At 46.6% G+C, this 11671-nt stretch overlaps 1 protein-coding gene across 2 annotated transcripts in view; it reads right to left on the bottom strand.

Moving 5' to 3' along the window:
* LOC142559573 (zinc finger X-chromosomal protein-like) overlaps positions 1 to 11081 on the bottom strand; it is a 33058-nt gene extending 21977 nt beyond the window's left edge. The window contains exons 1-2 of one of the 2 annotated variants that reach the window (XR_012823163.1): positions 10878 to 11081; positions 6163 to 6854 (exon numbers count right to left, since the gene is read on the bottom strand). Coding sequence is in view for 1 of the 2 variants with exons in the window: in XM_075671153.1 (XP_075527268.1) it covers positions 10878 to 10972 (95 nt within the window). In the remaining variant the exon portion in view is untranslated. Of the gene's footprint in view, positions 1 to 6162; positions 6855 to 10877 lie in introns of those variants that run through there. The other variant, XM_075671153.1, reaches the window with a different exon arrangement.
* Positions 11082 to 11671: the final 590 nt, after the last annotated feature.

Here is an 11671-nt window from a genome sequence, read left to right on the forward strand (position 1 = left end):
CGCCCACCTCACAAGCCAACGAGAACGACTAGCCCTCACACCAACAGGAAGAAAACTCCTAGCGCGCCTAGGCTACCCCACACACAGCAAAGGCCACGAACAAGCAATCCATCTGGCCCCCAACTTCCGAGAGCACATCAAGGTAGCCCCTATCCCCAGAAGTATGCACCCGGAACATCATGCCGATCGTCGCCAAGCTCGCGCAAAAGCTCTACAGACAAGATATGGCAGTCTCCCCACCACACTATACACAGATGCCGCGCAGTACCCCCAAAAAGCAGCCATGACGGCCAGCGTTGTCGACTATAACCTACAAGAGGTGGTCTCGCTGACTGTCCGCACTGCCAGCGCCCTCGTAGCGGAGGAGACAGCCATCGCTTGGCCATCACCTCTAATCTGACCAACGAGTACATCACCATTATTACCGACTCCCAGGCAGCTTGTCGTAGCTACGCGAGAGGTCGAATATCTTCAATCGCCCACCGACTCCTCAAACAGGCCTCCGCATTCCCGGACGTTGAAATAGTGTGGACTCCAGGACACGAGTCCCTCCGTGGAAATCAGCGTGCGCACGCTGTAGCCCGACCTCATGCCACCCGGGCGCCACAAGAGAGGGATACGGACGCATCCATGGAGCCCGTACCTTTACAATACAACGCCATACTACAACACCACAGATTGAACAGACGGCAATACCCACCTCCACACAAGACCCTCTCACGTGAAGACGCCGTAACATGGAGACAACTACAAACCAATACATACCCACATTTAAGCAGACTACACGCAATTCACCCTACACTATATTCATACAAATGTCCCCTTTGTAATGATTACGCCTCCCTATATCACACCACATGGGCGTGCCCCAACGTGAAGGCGGCCCCGCAAATACCCAACCCCACACCCGAGCAGTGGGAGGCCGTGCTGACTAGTTCGGACCCTCGTAACCAGCAGCAACTGGTGCGGCGGGCCCGGGAGACAGCAAGAACCGCAGGAGCCCTGGACTAAGGGCGTCTCCCGCACAAGCTGAAAGACACCTGCTTGTCCTTTCTTTTTTTTTTTTAAATAAATGTTTCTCCTCCTCCTCCTCCCTATATAGAAGCTTTTGAGCCCAAATATATAGTGCGTAGACGTAGTGCGTTAAGTCGCACTACGTCTGCTGCTTACTTTTGTACTGTTCAGTTCCACTACGCGCAAGCTCCGACACGCAATGGTTAACGGTGAATGACAAGCTCACGTAAGAGAAGTTCCCGGGTGTGTTGTAAAGGATTCTTTGCGCTGGTAGTGAACACGTGTACATCGGTGAAACGGGCAATTTCGAAAAAGAATGGAACAGCAGAGCTATGTTGTCAGCATCAAGCATATGGCAACAAATGTGTTGATTGAACACTCAGTGTCCACGCGCCATGGCATCGACTGGGATAGAGCGAGAATAATTTCAAGAGAAAAGCACAAGACGGCAAATCTTTACCTGAATCCAATCATATCCAGATCTAAGCATACACGATCAGTCTCAACTCAGGCAGTCTTCCCCCGATAATCTGCATAACCAAATTTCGCATCGTTCCCTTCGTTGTGAACGAGGCTCCCGTAGTGGGACTGAAACACCTTTTATTGCAATAGCAATGATATGGACACTCCAAGCCCATTTCTGCCGTCGGTGTCTCCGTCACCGAGAGGTCCCGTAGAAAGTCCACGGGTGATAATAGCGTCTCCGCGCCCCCTACGCTGTATGTGTGAGTGAAAGCTTACGAGAGGAGCAGACAATCACGGGTCAATCTCGCGCACAGAAGAACAGACGAAAGTGGGCAGCTGCCGTCATGCGCGAGGCACCCAAAATTGTGAGGCACTGGAGGAAGGGGAGGCAGAGGTAGGTGGGCACAAGGTGGGCGCCCACCTCCCGCCTATTTTCTTCTTCACTGCTTTTAGGCTTCCTTCGTTTCTGAGAGCATGTTCAATTCTATCCATGTTTACATCCTTATGTCAGCTGTCTCACGCTCGTTGATTAACATGGAAAGTTCTGCCAGTTCTATTCTAGCTGTAGGGTTAGTGGCTTTCATACATTGGCATTTCTTGATCAGATCTTTCGTCTCCTGCAATAGATTACTGCCATCCTGTCTAACGCAGTTACCACTGACTTCAATTGCACACTCCTTAATGATGCCCATAAGATTGTCGTTCATTGCTTCAACACTAAGGTCCTCGTCCAGAGTTAAAGCAGAAGACCTGTTCTGTAGCGTGATCCGGAATTCCTCTATTTTCCCTCTTACCGCTTACTCATTGATCGGCATCTTATGTAGCAGTTTCTTCTATTCTTCCTCAAGTCTAGGCTAATTCGAGTTGTTACCATCCTATGGTCACTGCAGCGCACCTTGCCGAGCACGTCCACATCTTGTATGAGGCCAGGGTTAGCGCAGAGTATAAAGTCTATTTGATTTCTAATCTCGCCATTTGGGCTCCTCCAAGTCCACTTTCGTCAATCCCGCTTGCGGAAGACGGTATTCATTATCCGCATATTATTCGGTTCTGCATACTCTACTAATAACTCTCCCCTGCTATTCCTAGAGCCTATGCCATATTCCCCCACTGACTTGTCTCCAGCCTGCTTCTTGCCTACCCTGGCATTAAAGTCGTCCAACAGTATAGTGTATGTCGTTTTGACTTTACCCATCGACGATTCCACGTCTTCATCGAAGCTTTTGACTTCCTGGTCATCATGACTGGATGGGGGGGCGTAGACTTGTACGACCTTCAATTGGTACCTCTTATTAACTTTCACAACAACACCTGCCACCCTCTGATTATAGCTATAGAATTCCTGTATGTTACCAGCTATATCCTTATTAATCAGGAATCCGACTCCTAGTTCTCGTCGGGCTTTGATTGTTGTATTCATATAGGAAGGTATAAGAATATATATATATATATATATATATATATATATATATATATATATAGAGAGAGAGAGAGAGAGAGAGACACGCAGAACAGAGATGTGCTTGCCCTGACTACTTTGTCAGTCAGCATAGGACGTTTATGAAAGCCCGCTCATTAATGAATAGTTAATTTGTTTATTTATTTCTTTTTCTTGAAATAATGGAACTCCATGATGTGGCTCATGTAGGAGTCGCGTCGTGTAAAATTGAGAAGTATAGAATCAAACATCGCAAGAGTAGCCAGTTGTAGTTGTTAGACTGGTCCTAAGCTGAGCAATATTTGCCTTTCCCGGTCATCTTATTCCTTGGGAGTTACATTGCGCGCTTATATCACCTTCGTATATCAATGCACAAATATGCTCGCCGAAATAGTCGCCGACCTAGCGTACAACAGAGAAGCAACTAAGCCTAACCCGGCTGTGCACGCAAAGGAAGCTTCTCTTCAATCATGCGGGCCACCTACACCATCGTCAAACTGACTACGACCTTTACGTGAGGCATGCCAAATATTCAACTGTTTTCTATTAATTTGTAATTATTCATTTCATCTTATTTTTTAAGGACATCGATATAGCGCCATACTAAAGCATCATGCTAATGCTTAGCTCATGATGAGAACGGCCGCGAAAGGCAAAAATTCTTTCCTTTGTGACCACTGTGTAACACATGAATTCTTCGAAAAACTCGAACTTTCTGAGTGCTGTACTATAGTTTAGCGTCATTTGAAAGGAAAATAAAATAAAAATTAACCAAGAAGTAAGGACGACAGAAAAGAAAGGAACGCGAACACCGCTGTCACTAATATTTCTCTGAACGCAAAGAAGACGAGAGCAATGCTAATAATAATGTTGGGAATGTCAACATCTCCTCTGAAACGTGCTGGAGACAAATTGTCACCTAGTCTGCTTTATTTATTCGGGTTTTATTATATTCATTGCCATCTACAATATCGAACATGTGATCTCGATCTTCCTTTCGTATTTAAAACCTCTATCCCCATATTTTACCGATATATCTACGCTTCCGATGACTACGATCCCCTCAATTCCTTCCGTGCTTTTTATTTCTGCGGTACATATTTACTCAACGACCTGCTATTAAACGGTGCCAAGGAAGGCGCCAATGCCTGCCACTCACGGTCTCACTTAACGAGCCATCAGGGCTGTATCAGAATTTTTTATTAACACAGCCTATATTTGAGACTCTGACAGGGTCCTATGGACACGAAGTCGTATACTCTCTTAATCGAACCTTACTGTACCTATTCTCATCATCATTACTTATACCTTTTCTTTTCCTTTCCTCCAGTTCCCTCGCCTTTGAGCAGGGTATAAGGCTAAATAATGTCACCTTAGGTCCAACTCTGTTAAAAAATTCTGAACTCTCACCTGGTATTTCTTTCAGAAATACTCAGACGTGCCTCTGCAGGTATTGTGTGGTTGTATCGATGGATGGATGGATGGATGGATAGATCGATGGATGGATGGATGCTATGAGCGTGCGCTTTGAAACGGGAGGGGGAGGGGGGAGGGTTTATTGCACCACCAAATTCCTTGTCTGATTTTGCCGAGGTTATTACCTACTTTACATTTTTTCTATGCGAAGCTGTTTTCTTTGCCAACCTCGCCCGGTTTCATGACCCAAGGCTGCAGCCTGCCTGTTCCCTTTCCCAATAGGCGGACCAATCACAACACCTCAAAATGGCGCTCGCCTCAGTGCAACCGCGGAGTGCACTGTAAAAGTATGCACAACTATGTGTACTGAAAAATGCATTGGCACTGAATGGAGAAAGAGGTTGAGAAAGTTGGCAACCAAGTAACGGGTAATAAAAAGAAAATAGACAAGCGGGAGTCGTCGGAAAGGAAAGAAACAAAAAAATGCAGTTTTACGTGCCATAACCACTATCTGATTATGAGGCACGCCGTAATGAGGGATTCTGCAAATTGAGACCACCTGGGTTTCCTTAACGTGCACCTAAATCTCAGTACACGGGTGTTTTCGCATTTCGCCTCCTTCAAGATACGGCCGCAGTGGCCGGGATTCGATCCCGCCACCTGACGCCTAGCAGCTCAACACCATAGCCATTCAAGAGAGAAAGTGACACCGAATTGGCTGTAAAGAATGAAAAAAAAAGACAAGGGACATTTTCAAGAATGGGATGAATGAAACTTGGAAGAAAAACCTGTTGAATAACAAAAGGGGTAGGGGCTTCCTATCTTTGATTCTCGATCTGGTTGCCTAGGAACAAAAACATTCCGGAATAAATATTCGCAACAAGATGAGGCATGTGAATGCTGCAGCATAATTTCAGAGACCACTCGCCAGCTCCTAATGGCATCCGAAGGGATTTATCCAGTGAGACCTGGAGGTAACGTAAACCTTCCAAAAGTTCTTCAATGTAAAGTGGTTGGGAACATCAACCGCTCAGCAATCGCGATAAGCAAGAGCGTTAAGAGTATCTGTGTATGAAAAGCTGGAAAAAACTTGATACGACCTCATTCATTGCAAGTCTACATAGCGATACAAGGCAGATAGACAAGCTTTGATCAAAAAAAGCATCATCGAGATTTATATAGAAACACTGGAATTATAGCACGTACAGTACACCTGATCAGATCACGCAGGCTAGGTAACCATCTCCACGCCGTTTTATAGGGGCTGCCAACACCGCATCATCATTAAAGTCAATTATATAGACGAAGCAAGTTACAAGTCATCATTAATAAGATGCCCCAGCCAAGCCGACTGGTAAAGCTGGTGCGACTGCAAAAGCGACTAACGGGGGCATTCTTCAAAGAAACCAACCACAGAGTTCAAGATAACCAGTGTAAGAAATTAATTCGCAGGCATTTTTCAATGAATGGTAGTAAAGCATCATCATTGAAGTCCATTTATTAGCCGCAGCAATGTTTACATGCACCAGCTGAGCCGACTGGTGCAGCTGTATTTCCGTTATCACCATCACGTTTTTCCGGGCACAGTCGTGAGCTTCCTCCATTGAACAAATGCGTACCAAATTTAAAAACTTTGTTTGTACAATGCAGGGCACTAGAACTATTGATAACGTTACCAGCAAGGATCCACAATATTAGGACGGCACTTTACTCAACTTCACTATTAAGAACGCTACTATAAATATCCTTACTACTATTTTTTCCAAGAAAGTTATCTCTCTATTTCGTTCAACCCAGGAGACAAATTTATTTTAACCAAGGCTGGAGGATTGTGAAGAACGGGTGCGTTCTTCGAAGAAAACCACAGAGCTGACGCACAGTATTCCTCGAGATAACCACTGTAAGAACTTTATTCGCAGGCATTCTTCAGCCCTAGTCAGAAGGAATAAGATTAGCCCAATTTTGTTTGTCAATAAGTTACCGCAGAACTAGAACAGTTGAGGCCCAGACCGCAAGTTCTTCTGCGAAGGCACACGACATGTCTTGGCGCCAGGGTGAAATCCAGGGAAGTCACTCCTCCCGGGTGAATATCCGGCTCTAGCGATGCCGAGTTCACCGTCAGGTCCGACGGTGCATCCCGGCGTGCTCCACCAATTTCGTGGCGGGTGCTGCCCTGTTAAGGAGACCCTTCGACAGCTTGTCAGTCCTGTCAGCTTATACGCGGCATGAAAGCATGTGCTTCTTGTGGCTATCTTTGGTATAATATTTTTTGCTGCACACGCCGCACTCAAAGGACGGTTCGCCGTGCGTACCTAAATGCCTCGTTAGGTGCCAATGCGTCACAAACAGTTTACCACACTGGGAGCAGTTGTGCTTTTTCCCAAGCCAGTGGTCAGCGGCGTGCTTTTGAAAGGCCTCCGTGTCGGTGAAACCGAACCGACACACGTGGCACTCTTGGATTCTGTTGGCAGCCTGGTTCTCTCGCTGGTGCCACGCTGTTTCCCTGGTTTCTTTGGGAACTCTGCGAGAGAACGGATCGGGAGGGCACTTCATTAGTAAAACTTTGCCGTAAAGAGCGCGAATTTGGTATCGTGCATTTGGTTGCAAGAAAAACTGGTGCTATCCAGTGCTACCGCCTTTGCAACGGACGTTTTTACAGTCCCTACGCTTTCGGATGATGGATTTGGCGCCAAGGAACAATCACCTTGTTCACCATAACTTCAGAATAGAGAAAGTTTCAAAACCGCGTTCTTTTCTTGGACCTATCGAGCCGTGTTTAACGGTGCTAAAAAGCAACGAGGGGAGAGAAACCCAGCGGTATGGCTGAAACATGTTTCACAGGGTTAGGCGGCCTAGTTGGTGGTCGATATTAAAATGCCAACAAATTCCGACAACGGACGAAGAAGGAAAGTCGAGACCTTTAAGGAGATACTGACAAGATCTTTTCGACAAATCATTTTTTTCTTTTTAAGGTCCTAGAGCTTCCAACCTTTGCAAATAGTCTTGTCAGTGCTCCTTGTCACCATTTTTATTAGCATTTAGAAGTCTAGCATTTTCACTCATCGCAACAAATACACACTCAAAAACGTCGTATCAGTACCCCTCTAAAGCAGTAATCATCGACGGGCATCATACATTCGCCATCAAATGATAAATTTAGCCTTTGTTTCTTTCATTAATGTAGCTAAACCAGAAACGTAACATGGAGCAGCAGATACGCGGATGCTGCCCTTATAAGCATTCTGCAGCAAACGAACAAGCCACAGCCGATGACTTTACATTTGACGTCGATGCTCATTGAAACTGCACAGGGATTACGCTGGCAAAGCTTAAATAGACAAATTTGTTTTGTATTTATATGCACGCGGAAATCTTTCGCCTGCTGCGTAGTCACTGAAAGACTAAGCTATGCTAGAAATAATCTGGAACACTGAAATTACAACACGAGAAGGGCACCCCATTCCGAGGGTGAACTCCATCAAAATTTTAGGACTTTTAATCAACGCCAAAGGCTGTAATGCAGAAGCTCTATACAAGCTCGGTGCGCAGACTAAAAACATATTAAGACTCATAACTAGAATTGCAAGCAAAAGGGAGGGACTCAAGGAGAACAACGTACTGAGGGTCTTCCAAGCTCTCTTCATCAGTCACTTTACTTACACGGCACCGTACCTCAAATGGAGCAAAATTGAAAAGAGCAAACTCGACACGCTCATCAGGTCCGGCATCAAAAGAATACTCGGTATTCCACAACCCGCTAGCACAGTAAAACTACTTTAACTCAAAATTCACAATACCACAGACGAATTAACTGAAGCACAGTTTATTGCACAGATCTCAAGGCTTTCGTCAACTAAGCCGGGAACCAAAATTCTTGATGAAGCTGGTCAACTCCCTATACAGGCACCGCTCGACAGGCACCCCCTGTCTAAATTAGCCCGTGAAGGTGTAAAGGTTGAGCCCGTGCCGAGGAACATCCACCTAATATATAACGCAGGTCGCAGACAAGCGCCGGCTGGAACCATCCTTCGACGAATCGATCCTTACGGGGCAGGTGCATTCTTCGTCAACGCCGCCAAATATGGCAGCGAAGACAGGTTTGCAATCACGGTCGTTGACGCGCGCGGAACACTTATCAGCGCCGCATCAATTTACGCTAAACACGCGAACGAGGCGGAGGAAACCGCGATAGCCTTGGCTCTTCAAGCCGCAAAAGGCCCGGCGACCATTTTCTCCGACTCGCGCACGGCGTTCAGGCCTTTCTCGTCCGCTCTAGTTTGTAAACACGCAGCCGACATCGTCAACAGATCCTTTCGTATTACTACGCGAGAAGACACTGGAGGTCATACCACAGCGTGGTTCCCGGCGCACGTGAACGATGTAACTAAACAAGCGGGTTGCAACCCTAACTAGCGGGCCAACTGCCTGACTCGAATTCACGAACCGCGCCCGAGCTAACGGTCCGGCTCTCCCGTGGGATTGCCCCTTCAAAGATAATCTCACGAACTTTCACGAAATTACGTCACACTACAGACACAGCAGGAGGAAATTCCCTCCCCCCAGCCCGAAACTGAACAGGGCTCAGGCTGTTACTTTCAGGCTTTTACAGACGAGTTCCTACCTCACCCCCGGAGCGCTTAGTTGGATAGACCCCAACTTCCCTCAGTCGCGCTCCAAATGCGGTCACGCGTGCTGTTCCTTCGACCACATGCTCTGGGCTCCGACGCGGGCTCCGACTTTCATAACAAGTCCAAGTGGGACGCCTTGCTGAAAAGCTCGGATTTCGCAAACCAACTACAGGCCCTCCAGAGGGCCCGCGACGTCGCGGAGAGTCACCACCTCCCTGTCCCGTCGTGGGCGGAGCCACCAACTTGATCGGGGAGCCTTCGTTTACCCCCAGTCGAGTTCCTCAGGACACTAATAAAGTTCTTGTCACTGTCACTTTTTCCGCACGCTCAGAGCAAGACCGGTAAAAAGTGCAACAATCACAAACTGCTGTTCTAAAGATTTCTAAGCCTGCCATGTACCACCTGTCTGTTGTTAAATCACATAACTCTTTTTAAAAACACTTGCGTCACATAGCATAGCTTTATTCATTAAGCTCGGCTGCTCCTAGAGGAAAACATCACTTGCACGAGAAATCAAAATGTATATATGACTTATTAAGAAAACGTTCTATTTAACTTAATAATTATTTCACGGCCCATATTACAATGCACGAATTCTATCTGGTGAGTTGTCAAGGCGTATCAACTATGAGCGAATTTTCGGAATGTCACCAGATCCGAGACGATGATTTGCGAAATTGGCGATCAAATACATTTTCGTCCTCCTTACGTTTGTGCTTCATTGACTAACAATCTTCCTCAGATAAGTAAACGAAACAGCCGTGCGTTTCTGCTGCAAATTTCACGCTGCATACCTCGAATGCAGTGCAATGTGTGATGACATATCTGAACGGCCATTTTGCCGCTTTATGTAATCAGATAACCTGGAACTGAGAGCCATTCTTCCAATCCAGATAAACTTCTATCGAACGTCGCAGCCAGAAGAGCGTAAGCAAATTGACGCTTAGGAGCGCGAACATCTTGTCGGCCCTCGTGGATGCGCATGTATTGAGTGGCAAAGAACGACTAGGCACTTTTTCTAATTAAAAAAAATGCACAGAGCACCAGCGAGCTTGTTCAAAACTTTATGAGGCTAAGCTTTCACGAGGCGGCAATAAAGATCTGCTGCAAAGCTTCTTGCAGTTTAACAATTAAACACCTCCTTGACACAATCTGCAAGACACGGACTGCCCGACCACACGACTACAGATTACATTGTAACAGAGATTGGCTAAGTTTACGACACGCCTTTCCCGAGATCTGACAAAGTTAATAGTGCTCGTCGTGGCGGCTTCGTGAATTTGGCGCTGCGCTGCTAAGTCAGCGGTTGCGTGATCGAATACCGGCTGCTGCAGCCGCACATAGATGTGGGCCAGATTAAAACCCCGTGTTCCATGGGTTGCACGTTCAGAAGCCCTGGTGATCAAAAGTGATCCGGTGTGCGCCACAACGACATGCCTGATAATGAAACCGTGATTTTGGCACTTAAACGCCCAGAATCTAACTTAACTTTAGGTTTATCACTGCCCTACTCGCAGGACTAACCAATAATATTTGCAATAGATTGACCGGGTAAGCGCATAAAACGCTAAGCTGTAGAAAGCGTCTTTCTAATTAAAGAATAACACACTATAGAGCTTGCGCTTGATCCCTGGAGGATATTAGGGAGGGCGTGTTCGTTGACTGACTAATTTCGTTGGCGCTAGTGCCGGTATAACGGCCGATGTGCTGGGGCTGCGTGCAAGCTAATTCCACATCGCAAATGTCTCTTATGTGAGCCCTATTCACCTATAGAGCAGCAACAGCTACGGTGAGCTAACCCATCAAAGCTCGCCTAGAAAGGCTCACCGTAAAAGAACCTAAATATTCGGCAGTCTGCATGTGACGGCATGTCTAGGCTTGACATAATTCAAAGTAAATATTCAACGGAAGCCCACCTGCTATTGTCCAGATCAGAGGCTGCACTGCTTGCCATGTTGCAACTGCCACCCGACATCGTAAAGTAGGGTCGAGCTCTCTCTTTCCGGGCCATAGTCACCCGTCCCGTAGCGACCGTGCAGCCGGTTATTTCCAAGGGCAGGATAGTGCAGGGGTGCTCATACTTGGCGCAATCTACGAGGGCGTTTCATGGCAAATTCCTGCATCCCCGGCCCAAACCAGCACCTGGTGTCGAGACGCGGCACTGCGCATGCGCGTCCTTTCCAGCTTGCGCGCCGAACAATGCAAGTCCCTTGCTTAATCAGAAGGTGATAAAACGCAGTTTGGCACATGTTCGCTGATCCCGGCTAATTTTCAACACGACATGTATACCCATATTTCGTAGGGCTCGAGCGTAGCATGCAATGGTGGCTGATGAAAGGCTAAGAGACCTCGTGTACAAGCTGTACCTTTTCTCACATAATAAATATGCAAATCCAACACACATTATCGAATTAAAGTGAAATTAAGCATCTTGAAAATGGTTAATAAATACTCTATAACTAACAGCGATGCGTACACTTTTGCTTTTTTTTCGCCCTCTGCAACGTGTTATTTATGCGCTATTTACGCTTGTCCGCCACAGAGGTTACCGCATATTCTCTAGCAATTTCTTTATGCATGACACTGCTCCCACGCTATGCCGAAATGCAAACTCCGAATAAGGGCGATGCCGAGTGCGAGACGTCTGCGCCGTGAAGTCAAGATGACGACGGTGATGTATAATACTTGTAGAGAGGAGAATGTTTATGAC

Source organism: Dermacentor variabilis, chromosome 10 (assembly GCF_050947875.1).
Source record: "Dermacentor variabilis isolate Ectoservices chromosome 10, ASM5094787v1, whole genome shotgun sequence".
Lineage (NCBI taxonomy): Eukaryota > Metazoa > Arthropoda > Arachnida > Ixodida > Ixodidae > Dermacentor > Dermacentor variabilis.